Genomic DNA, 13,252 nt, shown 5'->3' with positions numbered 1-13,252 from the left:
TGAAAATATTGACAAAAGATCGGCAAATTTGTCACCGTTAGCGCCCGTTTTGAAGAAATCTGATATTCTCAACAAGCATTACGATATCACCATTTTGCAAGCAGAAATCATCAAAAATGTGAGTTAAATGTGGTACTAACCGATTCTATAGCATTTTGCCGTCAATCTGATGTAAATATGTCACTTTTTGAGCTTGAGTTTTTGTTTAAATCTCCACAAAACTGTGGTCCGCGAAGTTAGGTCACACTTTTTCAGAACGGTTTTCTAGCATAGCGCGCATTCGCCAATCGGAATAGAATTTTGAGATCGCGATACCGGCGAAATCCCTTGACCTACTTTACATTTTCGTCCACGAATTTATAGTTTAGGATCTTGCCGTCAATGTGGTAACTATTTCTTGAATTGGTTTTGTATAAATTATGAATATTTTGTGAACAAATTTAAGCCTGATGAATATTTTTGAAAAGTCCGCGAAGTTTGGACACCCCATCATACTCGCCTGGTCTTTTCTTGGGGTATTGAAGCCTTTTTGTCCAGAACTTGCTCAACTTTTGCGGCTGATCTTGTCGCCATAGGGTTGTGCACATTCTCGTTTAATACTGGTTGTCACGTGACACGGCAATGTCGTAAGGCTGTTTGGCCTGTATTCAAGGCGTTCTATCCGTTATGATTTTATATTGAATGAAGCAAATTACATCAGGTATAGGCCCCTATCAAGTCAAAATCGATACAGGGATCGAAAGGGGGGGGGGGTGGAGCCAAAAATTTCCCAGTCACATGGTATGAAAATGATATTTTTTATGATTGTCCACGATCATTAGGGCAAACCCGTGTGTGGCAGTAGCGTGATGAGTAAAAAAAATTAAATAAAAGAAAGAAAGAGGGCCAATGTAGGCATACATGGCGCGTTGGAATAAAGTTGCTTAACATGTTCCAAGTGAGTGAAGCAAGCGAGAAAAAAACTTTGTGCAAATCTAAATTTGAGATAGATATCTTAACTTACACTTTTCCTTTTCTTTTCATTAATTCCCTTCATTTCTTTTTTATCTTGGTTGTAGAACTTTCGGGGGCCCCTGGGCCTAACCCTTCCATCGTGTACCCCCAGTGCAATATCAGCAGGTGGGTCTCGATAACTCTGGATATTTAGCAATTAGACCTATTTATAGAAAAACATAATGTTAATGTTTTGACCCCTTCCCCCCAAAAAAAGGAAAAACAATTATAAACTAAGTTATATACACCCCCCTTTTCTCATTTCGCTTTTTATTTTCTCTTTTCCCTCCTTATTTTTTTTTGGGGGGAGGGACCTTTTCGGGGGGCACCGCCCCTAGCTACACGCCTACCAGATGAAGAGGCGAGCGAGCAAAACCTTTGTCACTTTTATTACAAATATCAATTTTGCAATAGATTTTGACATATTATTCGGAATTATTCTTGCATGCATTTTTCTTTGCTTTTTTATGGCCTTTTATTTCTCTTCCCTTTCTCTTTCTGTCTTTCTTTCTTTCTTTCTTTCTTTCTGTCTTTCTTTCTTTCTTTTCCTTCCTTCATTCCTTTTCTCTTATCCCATTTTTTTGTGTGAAATCCACTGGACCGGGGATCAAGGGCCAGCCTGCATGCCCCCGGCGGTTTACGCCTCTGCCGTGGATGTAAGCTATATATACGCATGATCTTAATCTTCATTATGATTCAAACTATATAGAGGCGCATCCAAGATTTTCCAAATTAAGTAGGGGGGGGGGCAGGGTGAATTTTCTCAAGTAAAATTTGACAACTCCCAAAAAAGGTTCTTACTAAAAAAAAACAACCGGTCATTATATTGTCTCGCGTAAAGTTTGACAAGTTAAAAAAAATGGTCACTCAAAATGAAAGTCATTTTGTCCGCGTAATATTCGGCAAGCCCCCCCCCCCCCCCCAAAAAAAAAAAAAAAAAAAAAAAGGTTTTAACCATAGCAATGATCGAAGGTAATTTTGTCTCGCGTAAAATTTGACAAATGAAAAAAAAGATTGTCACTAAAAAAATGAAGGCAATTTTGTCCCACGTAAAATATGGCAAGCCCCCCCCCCAAAAAAAAAAACGGAAAATGGTGTTTAACTAATAGTGATCGAAGGTCATTTTGTCTCGCGTAAAATTTGACAATTTTTTTATAAAGTTGTCACTAAAAAGAAGGTCATTTTTTCCACCATTGATTATATTTGGCAAGCCCCCAACCCCCACCCCCATAAAAAAGTTTGTCCCTAAAAGTGATGTATAGAAAGTCATATTGTTAATTTGTTCCCAGTAAAATTTTGAATTTGACAAGCAAAAAAAAAGGCCAAAAAGAGAAAAGAATATGAACGAAATATCCCCATTACAAATAATGCTGTACGTGATTCTCATGAGGGGGGGGGGGCACATAACTAGTATTAAAAACATATTGAATTCCAAAATGTTTACTATAAATCTCAAAAGGGGGAACGGGCAGAAATGCAATAATCCATTTTAATTTCAACTATTTTTAGAACTTACTAAATTAAATGCGACCAAATAAAAGTTATATCTTAACACTGCAACTTGTATTAATGCGTACATTTACCAAAGTCTTGGGTTGGAAATCAGAACAGCATTGTCCAACCCATAATTTGGGTAATGTCGCCTATGAGGTCCATACATGTTAATGTTTGGACCTCATTGGTACTTGGAGTGCTCTAGACTAACGTTAGAAGTGTTATTTTATTATTTTGCACTTGTTCATGTAAAGTCCCACCATGCTACCCCTTGACTTGGGTACGTCATTTCTTTGTTCGACCAGATTGATTTTAGCTCTTAATAATTATATGGTTCAATTGTATTTTGCCCTGCTGTATTAAGTAATTAACCTATCATACATGTATATTCTCATGTTTGTTAAACTGTGTGTCACATTGAAAATGCATTTATTTTATTTTATTTATTTTCCTCAGCAAAGCTTGCTTATTTTATCTAAGTTTCACTCCTCAGCCAGGTTGCTAATAGACAAGGAGTAGATATTATGCAAGAGTGAGTAGGAGATGAAAGAAGTGTGTGTGAGATTCTTTTTGCTAGAATTGAATTGAGATAATTTGTATATCTATTGTGTGTTGTGTCCAGGGTGGTAGACTTGTATAGGTCCCTTTTAGTGAGCTCAGTGAGCCTTTTCTTTTTAACAGCTGCTTAAGATACTTTTGGGGAAATTGTAAAATTGGGAGGAGACCCCAGTAGCTTTCCACTAGTTTTTCTGGCATTGCATCTTGGAGACTTTGTGTAACACACACCTAATGCAATTTTGGGGCAGTCGCCATTTTAGCTGCCATCTTGATAATTTTTGAATTTCAACTTTAAACAGAAAAGCAGCCTTTCTTGTTTGATATTGGCTGGAATTTACCTGTATGAGGTCAGATTTAGCTGAATTTATGCTGTTATTTTTATGCCTGTATTGAAGAAGCCATCGGTAAGTTAATCTGTGATTTCTTCTTAATTCTTTTATAAAAACAAAAAGATTGAAAGACTTCAGAGATGATTTGAAATGTAGATGTTATTCTACAAGTTTATGTGACAGTGAATTCATACTTTATAAAATAATATTCTTGAATGTGATTTAACCCTCAGAGTAAATGTTCAAACAAGTTTTTATTAATTATAGTATGACATGAAAATAACCTCCAGTTGATGTTACTGTTAGGATATATCGTAGAGAGATTCTTGGTTTTGTCTTTAATTTTTGATGGTTCTAAGATCGGGATATATTCCAAGACCAGATAATTTCCAGGATCGGGACCGCATTTCCCAAGACCGGGTCGCTTTGAAGACTGGTGAACTGTTTTAAGCTGAACATTATAAAGTGCTGACTCTGAAGGTTTTCGGTCAACATGTCACCTGACAGATAAGTTGTAAATAGCAGTGAGAGAGAAAGCAGGAGACGTTTCGTTAAATTTGAAACTAGCTTTCTAAATACCAGGAAGTCTTGCAAATTGACATTTCAGAAAATAGACATTGATTATGAAGATGACCGAACATGAACAGTTTGATAGTGAGAAGAGTTTATTCGAATTTGAATCCATGTAAGATAAGATGTCGATTAACAGAGTTTTGAGCTAGAATTTAGGTGCATAATTTTTTTAAGCTCAAGTTCGGGAGTTAGAAGGATTTTGAAATGTAATCACAAAAATGTTGTGATAAGAGATACAAATTGGTGAGAATGGAATTCTATGAAGGTGGATTAATGCAGGATCCTCTCATAGGAATTTTTGGTAGTCGTTATTGCGAAAACAAAAATGAAACAAAGTTAAAGGTTTGTTTGATATTTTTTGAGGTAATTTTGCAGGTGAAAATGTAATACACTGAACGTTGAAGTTGGTGATTAGATCAGTGCAGGATCTCTTCAGTTATATTGGAGTTAGAGACAGATCGAGAGTTGAATGTTATAGCTTGGATCAATGCAGGATCCTTTAATTGTAAACTTGTGAATTAGAGTACTTTTCAGAATACTTTATCATTTAGAGGTGTTACAGTTTTATTTCCCTTTTAAACTTCATACGTTGGACAATATTGAACTTCGAAGAGAGATGTTTTGATATTGGAGTTTTGTATACTGAAATAAATTGTAAATTGTGATTTGGTACACATTGAGTTTTACTTGAATTTTATTTGGAGTCCGCCCATGTGACACTGTGTAATATGTCTCTTGTTTTGATTGGTTTGAATAAACTTTAACTTGAACTTGAATTATTTAAAAAAGAAATATTTTTTTTCTAATCTACATGAGTACATGTAGATCTAGATTAAATACAGTTAGATCTTCTGGGCCTAAGTTTAAGTTTTATATATTTTTTGTAACATTCTTCCAGTGACATCATTATTTACAAACATGGATTGAAGTAATTATGAAGGGGGGGGGGCCATGCATTTCTGCGCACCATAAAATTTAACTTGGGTCTAACATTAAACATGAATTTCTCTCTTTATTCCATCAAAAAGCAAATGAAAATGTTCCTTATATTCTAGCTATGAGTAAGTGTGCCAGATATCTCATAAAATGTTGGAGAAATATATGATTTTCTTGGAAAAACCTTGCCCAGTCATTTTCAGATCAAATTTTAAAAAATGGTGCCCCATGTCTATGAACCCATAAACTTTACACACGATTCAGGGATTTTGATTATAAAGGCTGCATTTTTAGCATGAAATCCCTGAAATGCATTATTTTTCCACCATTTTGAGTCAGATTTTTTAGAATGAATATCTACATATGTCTATGTATTAATTAGCAGGTGTAAAGTTTGTGGTCGTTGCTTGTGTTCTTTTATTAGAATCACCCAGATACGCATATGCGCAGATTAGGGGCATTGCACAGACCTGGGGCACCTAACCATACAATCATAACAATCATAAACTGACAAATAATTTTGTAATTATCAAGGTACCAGTAAAATCAAAGATAAAAGAATTTATGAAAGATACATTATACAGCGCGTCCCAAAAAAAATGTCCCTCTGATATGGCTAAATTACTTCAAAAATGAAAATTATTCTTAATGAAATGTATGGGATTTGGAAGCCCATCTCATGTTCTAACTTCTTTAAAAATTTCATTGGTCTCGCTTCAGTGGTTTTGAATACACAGCCTATTATGTAACAGAGGTGCTTTTCAGCCCATTCCAAGTATGCATGAATGCAGTACTGCTTTGTGTTCTGCACTTTCTCGCGTATCAACCCTCTTTTACCATTCTGACCAACAAGATATCACCTCTATCTCCTTGTTCTGACCAAGGAATTCCCTGATCTGACCAGGGAAATCTCCATGATCTAACCAGGCTCATCAAATCACAACCTTGAGCATGTTCAGAAGGGCAAAAACAGTATTTGGCAGTTTATTTCATGTTTGATAACGGGAGATGCACAATGATTGAGACAACGGGTCATGTCTGTTTCATGCATAATTCCAACAATACTGTATTTATGTTTTCATTACTTTATTTTACTTAATAAGCTACTGATTTCAAGTTTAATAATTCAGTGTAACTTTTTAAAAGAAAAAAAGTCAATTTTTTGGGGGGTAAAGTTCCTTTTCGCAAAGGGTGATTAACTTGTGGATTCCACCTTTTTTCAGCTTATTTTACTCATCCATCATTCACATTTTCTTTCAAGTTGGTGCACTGATTCCCCTTATCAATCATCAAACAAACTTAATTTTTTTATGTTTCTTGTCCTTCTGAACATGCTCAAGTTTATGTTTTGATGAGCCTGGATATAATTAGGGAAATTTCCCTGCTCAGATCCTGGATGTAAAAAAGGGGGTTAACACGCCATAGACAATGAAGAAATACATCAATGCTGCAAACTTGGAATACGCTAAAATGCACCACTGTTACCTAACAGAGTGTGTATTCAAAACTGCTGAAGCGTGACCAATGAAATTTTCATAGAAGTTAGATCATGAAATGAGCTTTCTACTCATAAACATTTATTTGAGAATCCTACCACATTTTAGAATGAATCCAGTCCTAAGTCAGAGGGAAATTTTTTGGGGACGCGCTGTATATAGAATAGAGATAGACTTAAACTCGCTTCAATGAATAAGACTGGTCCTTTCTTACTTTCCTTTCAGTGAAATAAAGATTAAGAAAACGAAATTTAAAAAAATGAAAAGAAAGAAGACATTACAGATTGGATTGCATGTCCCAGCACAAAAATTCATCCTCCCCCCCCCCCTCAGTCCCCCTCACTTCCTCTCACACCCCCCCCCCCTTCTGCTCTCCTTTCCATTAACAGTGTATACTCCTCTGATCATGACTTACAAAAAATGTGAGATGTACCAAGATCTCAAAGGGGTTAAATCTACCCGCCCTGCTCCGGCATAGCTTAGCTCAAAAACCCAGTGTGATATGGTTCAAGGGTCTAATAATCCTCACAAAGACTCGATTACATTAGATCCAATGGCAAGTCAGTACTTCCTCTGTATAGTTCAGGTGATATATGTTGGACCTAATAAAAGTGTTCAAAAATGATTAAAGGACAAGTCCACCCCAACAATAAGTTGATTTGAATTAAAAGAGAAAAATCCAACAAGAATAATACTGAAAATTTCATCAAAATCGGATGTAAAATAAGAAAGTTATGACATTTCATAGTTTCGCTTATTTTTAACAAAATGGTTATATGAACGAGCCAGTTACATCCAAATTAGAGAGTCGATGATGTCACTCACTATTTCTTTTGTTTTTTATTGTTTGAATTATACAATATTTCAATTTTTACGAATTTGACGATTAGGACCTCCTTGCCTGAACCACAAAATGTTAAAATAATGGAATTCCACGTATTCAGGGAGGAATGAAACTTCATTTCACATGACAATGACGAGAAAATCAAAATATTTATAATTCATATAATAAAATACAAAAGAAATAGTGAGTGAGTGATGTCATCAGTTCCCTCATTTGCATACCGACCGGGATGAGCATATAACTCTTTTTCGAAATGAAGCGAAACTTTAAAATGTCATAACTTTCTTATTTTACATCCGATTTTGATGAAATTTTCAGTGTTATGCTTGTTAAATTTTTCTCTTTTTATTCGAATCAAGTTTTTGTTGGGGTGGACTTGTCCTTTAATAAGCTGGAACAGTAATTTTAAAGAAAACCAAAACCCAAGAAGTGAAGCAATCTTATTTTCAGATTTTCCCCTTTATTTTGCATATTTTACATTATCTCCTGACCTTATGCGGTGTAAATTTTATTTTCCCATGACAAATGTGCTCAGAAGGAGGCAAGATGCGATTTGATAATGAGGAAAATCTGAAAATTTGTGTACAAAACAAATGGAGAGTTGACCATAAAATCAGCCATTTTGAAGCACGTTTAGCAATTTGAGGATCTCCATAGAAATTACAACAAGACTTTGAAACGTCCATAACTTGCTTATTTCATAACCGATTTTGATGAAACTTTATTTCAAATTGTTCCTCTCATTTTACTCTTTCCAATAAGATTGCTTCTCTTCTTGGGTTTTGGTTTCCTTTAATTTGAATCCGGGTGGGTTTTGAATAAAGTTGTTTGTAAGTTACAAGGGACTTTTAAATGACTTTTGACCCTTTGTTATGGTGCACCAAATTTCCATTGATGTTGATTCAACAGCACCTAAGAAAGGCTCCCCAGTTGCTCCATTTGTAACTTACGAACAGCTTTATGAAACACCTGGACAAAGTAACCAACCGCTTTTTGTTTTTTTCTTGCCAGGAGAAATTTTGAGAAGGGACCGGAGGTGAGAAAGAGCGGCTCTGGCTTTGCGGTATACCATAACGGAGAGAGAGTCGTCAACCTCTACGGTGGTTACGCTGATGCAGATATCCTTCAGTTATGGAGGGAAAATACTTTATCACTAGTATATTCTACTACAAAAGGTAATTTATTACTATCACCGGGGTGCTCAAACCCTGTATCTAAAAAGTTGTAGCATAAAATTGACGGCAGCTCAGGAAAAAAACCTGTATTTTAGGTAATATGGCAAAGGTGACAACCCTCATTTAGTCAGTCTCCTAATTACTTTATAGAACTCTTTCTAGGCAGAAGAAGATTGCTACTTATGTCAGAACTCTAAGATCTTGCTCTCTTCATAGCTGTCCCCCAATTTTTTTTTGTGTTGTTGTTGTTAATTTTGAGGTTTTAACACCTCACCCATGTAGTTCTGCATTCACAGACCCATGCAAAGGCCTATATAGCCTCCATCATTGCATTACACTTAGAATCATAATGATATAAATTCTTCTAATATTAAAGTGGACCCTATGACACCATATGATTTTGGTTTATGCATTTTCCATGGACCAAAGTCTATCTTGGGCATAGGGTTTGATAGGTTAACTTCCACTTAAACAAGAATATCTTGATTTCAATTATTGAGCATTGTACGCTTAGTGTCTGAAATTTAATGAAATGGTAGAGTTTTGACAAATTTTATTTGCAAGTTTTATGCTACGTGGGCATGACCCAATTTTTGTTTTAAAAGCTCCATCGATGACAGTTTAAATCCTTTTGATTTGAGAGTTATGTAATGCTATTAAGCTGTTTAGCAAGTCTATGGCAGTTTGATAGCTTTTGAGGGACAAATGGCACTCAACTGAGTCTCTAAAAATACAATAAGAGCAAGATTTAATAATATTCTATATTTCTGTAGTTTTAGGAGCATTATTTTTCAAGTCATATCATGTTTGGTAAATTATTCATTACCTTGTTTCACAGTTATAGGAGCAATATGCATCGCTAAGCTTGTTGATGAAGGGCTGTTAGAATATCAAAGACCTGTTGCAGATTACTGGCCGGAGTTTGGTGCACATGGCAAGGATGACATCACAGTCCAACAACTCATGGAACATAAGGTATGGTCTACTCCTCCATCATGGTTAAAGGGATGGTTCGGGCTGAAAATATATATATCTTAATAAATAGAGTAAAATTCACTGAGCAAAACGCTGAAAATTTCATCAAAATCGGACAACAAATAACGAAGTTATTGAATTTTAAAGTTTATCAATATTTTGTGAAAACATATATGCACATCATCATGAATATTCTTTAGGTGAGCCGATAATGTCATATCCCCACTTTCCTTTTTCTTACGTTATTACATGTAATCATAATTGATTCATTTTTTCATACATGTGTAAATGATGTGTCTCCACTATGATGAAATAAGTTGCGGCAATAAATAACTAATGCACTTAATCAGTTGTCAATCCAATTGTTTTAGTTCTTGGTAGAAAATTTCTGAATAAACCTAATTTCATATAATAAAGTACAAAAGAACAAGTGGGGATATGACATCGTCAGCCCACCTAATGAATATTCATGAAGACATGCCTAGAACTGTTTCACCGGAATAATGCAAATCTTAAAAATTCAATAACTTTGTTATTTGTTATCTGATTTTGATCAAATTTTCAGCATTTTTGCTCAGTGAATATTACTCTATTTATTGATACATGAATATCTCCAGCCTGGACCATCCCTTTAAGTCCCAAAAGGCACATGATATTCAATGACTGAAATCTCATTGATTAATACGCAAAAAGCATGTGCCCGTTGAGCATGATTTGACCAATGCAGTGATGTGTAGCCTGGCTCACCCCTTTGCGTTTTGGGCTTGCGTTCAGCAGCGGATTGCAAGAATGCAGACAAATGCAGTCAAACACAATGCAAAGAAACAAGCTTATAAAAGGTCAATACGTAGTATCCAACATTGCCTCAACATTGCGCCAATCAATATGACACGTATCCCTTTCTATGTGTCCTCCGAAGCCCGGATGTGAGATACATCTAGGTATATTTTGTGTAGTCTCTGTATGTAAAGTCAGTCAGTGCTGAAAGACAGAACAAAATGCAAATAATGCCTATCATTTCCCAATATTCACAAAACTAGGGCAATAAGGTTTTGTAAATTACCAGCTCAGATGTCTGACACCGATAAATAATGTAGGATATTGACTATTCAGGGCTTTGTATGACAACACATTGGTTTGCAACAAATCACCCATTGCTAGATGGCATAGCCAATCAAATAGACTGTAGCATTCGCATTTGTTCAAATACACTACCCAGGAACCAATCAGGCACGTTCTTTTATATTTGCAATCCATGGCAAACGTAACTGATCTTTTAATTGTGCCTGTTACTTGAGCAAACCCTCAAGACTGTCGTTCCTTTCAACCCAGGCAGCTCTTCCGGTGATACCCTTGCCCATCACGTATAGCTTGTTACGGGACCATGCCAAGCTCGGCTCCTTGTTTGCGGACATGTCACCCTCCTGGAAGCCAGGCACGGCTCATGGGTACCACGCTGTCTCCATAGGCCCCCTGACCAGCGAGCTGCTGAGGAGAGTTGACCCCCAGGGGAGGACCCTGGGAAAGTACTTTGATGAGGAGATAGCGAAACCCTTTGGTGAGTGGTAGCAATGTCAAGACTGCAATTCAATTTTAATTATAATAATGATAATAATACCTATGACTTGTATAGTGCACTTTCCATAAAATGTTCAAGGCGCTTCAGAGCATTAGAGAAAGACAAAAAAATCAAACTAACATTTAATACATATTAGAACTTTAAAAAAAAAAACAATAAGTCGATGTCTGTCAAAAAGAGCACTCTTGTACAGGTACGTTTTCAGGGTGCTCCTGAAGGTGGTCGCTGATGTCTGGATTTCAAAACTCTGTGGAAGAGAATTCCACAGGTTAGGCCCTGCATGAGCAAAGGCCCATTTCCCCCATGATTTCTTAGAAAATGGAATTTGTAAAAGATTAGATGTTGAGGGTCGTATGGTTCTTGGTTTTCATCAGAAAATGTTCTTTTTTTCCACAATCATGTTATTTTACCCGTTTTTGGCAATAATCTTTCATGCCATCACCAAAGAGAATTTTTTCTGTAATTCTATTTTCAATTAAATTTCCATTTATCTCATTCCTGATTTTAAAATACTGGGAAAACTATTGAAAGTCTGCAGTGTCCCAATCTATCTCTGAACTTCAACTCTCTCTATATGCTATGGGAATCCTGGGGAGCGTTTCATCAACATATGTTATATGTTAAAATGTACAAAATAAACTGTAATTGTTGAAAATGGAAATAAACGAAATGAAAAATGAAATGAAATGAACATATTTGTCCGACAAGTTGTCAGATCTGACATTTTTCCTTGATTCTGATTGGCTGAGTGGCACTGTTAATACAGTAACTGTCGCATAAAATGGGACTTGTCGGATTAAACGTCCGACAAGTCCTTTCATGAAACGCTCCCCAGGAGTTCAGTTATGCACTAGGCAATTGTAGCCAATGTAGTCCAGTGGAACAACCGATGGTACAGAGATTGAAGCTTTTGGTCCGATAGGGCCTCTGCCGAATGTCTCCATTCTGACCGTTCAGTTGTCATCGCTTTCAGTACAGTTTTTATGAAACTGATACCTGTATGGAAATCCTGAAACATTTAGCACAATGCTCCTTTAGATGTCTGTTATTTATTGAATACTAGCATTAAAAAAAAACATAAAGTGAAATATTGAGTTTTCTGACTCAAGTCTTGAACTTGACACTGGTCCAATCTTACAGGTATAGATTTCTTCATTGGTCTTCCACTGGAGGAGAACCATCGCACGGCCAAGCTAATCTGTGCAGATCCTGGTCCCGTTGTAACGTACAGGTCCGTGAGGCACTCTTCCAAGAACAGGACTGCTACGACCGGCTCCATGAAGGACATAACGTATGCAAAAAAACTTGTTCAGAATGCTGGAGAATTGAGAGATGTGAGTACTGACCAATAGGGGGCTAACACTGGGGAACGGGGGAGGAGTTGATTAATATATCCTGGTCTTTTATTCTGGGGACAGGACCCATTAGCACAAAGCACAATTAACATATACGAGGTACGTTAATAATTGAAAGATGTGAGTACTAATCGATGGGGCTACCACTAGGGAGGGGATGATTGATAGGTCCTGGTCTTTTATACTGGGAACAGGACCATTATAGCAGAGAGCACAAAGAACATGAAGCCTGTTTTGTAACTGGTTAAGAATAGTGGGGAATATTGGAAAATTAAAGATGGCTGTAGAAATCAAGAGGGGTATTATATTAGAGAGAGAAAAGTGCCCGTTTAAAACATGCCTGGTCCTCATCCTTAGGAACTGGACCCTGTGCTATATTGTTTATCAGTTTCAAACTACAAGCCAGTTTAATGGTGCAGTAGTTTTGTTATCAGTAATTCATTTTGTGAAAGAGGGGCCAGGTTTTCTGTTGGTCCTGTGAAAAAAGAGTGTCTATGGCTGTATAGCTAGAGACTTTGTTCCCCAAAGTGCTTGATCATAATTACATGTATGTCATGGGTTGGGGCTATAATCATTAGATTATATTATGGGTTCTTAAGATTTTTTATAAGAATCATTCATGCCTGGTCTGTGATAGCTATTGAATAATCTTTCAGTTTTACTTTCCTTTTTTCTTTTACAATAGTTTTTCAAAACACAAAACAATCCCGAATACCGTGCAGTGGAAATAGCATCAGCAAATGGCTTTGGAACTGCAGAGGCGTTAGCAAAGGTAAGGGTTTCATCGTAATGACATCTCTAAGCACTTTACAGATATATTATTACCCCGGTCATAGGATCCTTGCATGCCCACACCCAATGTATTGCTCTTTCTCCACTCCCTGGGGAGCATTCCAACAAGAGTTCCAAGACTCAATTGCTGAGCATACTACATAGGCTTTCGCA

General features: G+C 36.4%; 1 protein-coding gene across 1 annotated transcript; it reads left to right on the top strand.

The window, feature by feature from the left end:
- Window positions 1–8,234: 8,234 nt before the first annotated feature.
- On the top strand, window positions 8,235–13,079 carry LOC135159724 (beta-lactamase domain-containing protein 2-like; the record flags this gene model as incomplete). The annotated part of the gene is made up of 5 exons (XM_064115629.1): window positions 8,235–8,398; window positions 9,237–9,373; window positions 10,706–10,931; window positions 12,093–12,286; window positions 12,993–13,079. Coding segments are annotated over 5 exons (808 nt in total), but the record flags the coding sequence as incomplete, so codon positions are not given.
- Window positions 13,080–13,252: the final 173 nt, after the last annotated feature.

This window comes from Lytechinus pictus, unplaced genomic scaffold, assembly GCF_037042905.1.
Source record: "Lytechinus pictus isolate F3 Inbred unplaced genomic scaffold, Lp3.0 scaffold_364, whole genome shotgun sequence".
Classification (NCBI taxonomy): domain Eukaryota; kingdom Metazoa; phylum Echinodermata; class Echinoidea; order Temnopleuroida; family Toxopneustidae; genus Lytechinus; species Lytechinus pictus.
The sequence above is the reverse complement of the archived record's forward strand: the minus strand, read 5'-3'. Positions and strand labels throughout refer to the sequence as shown.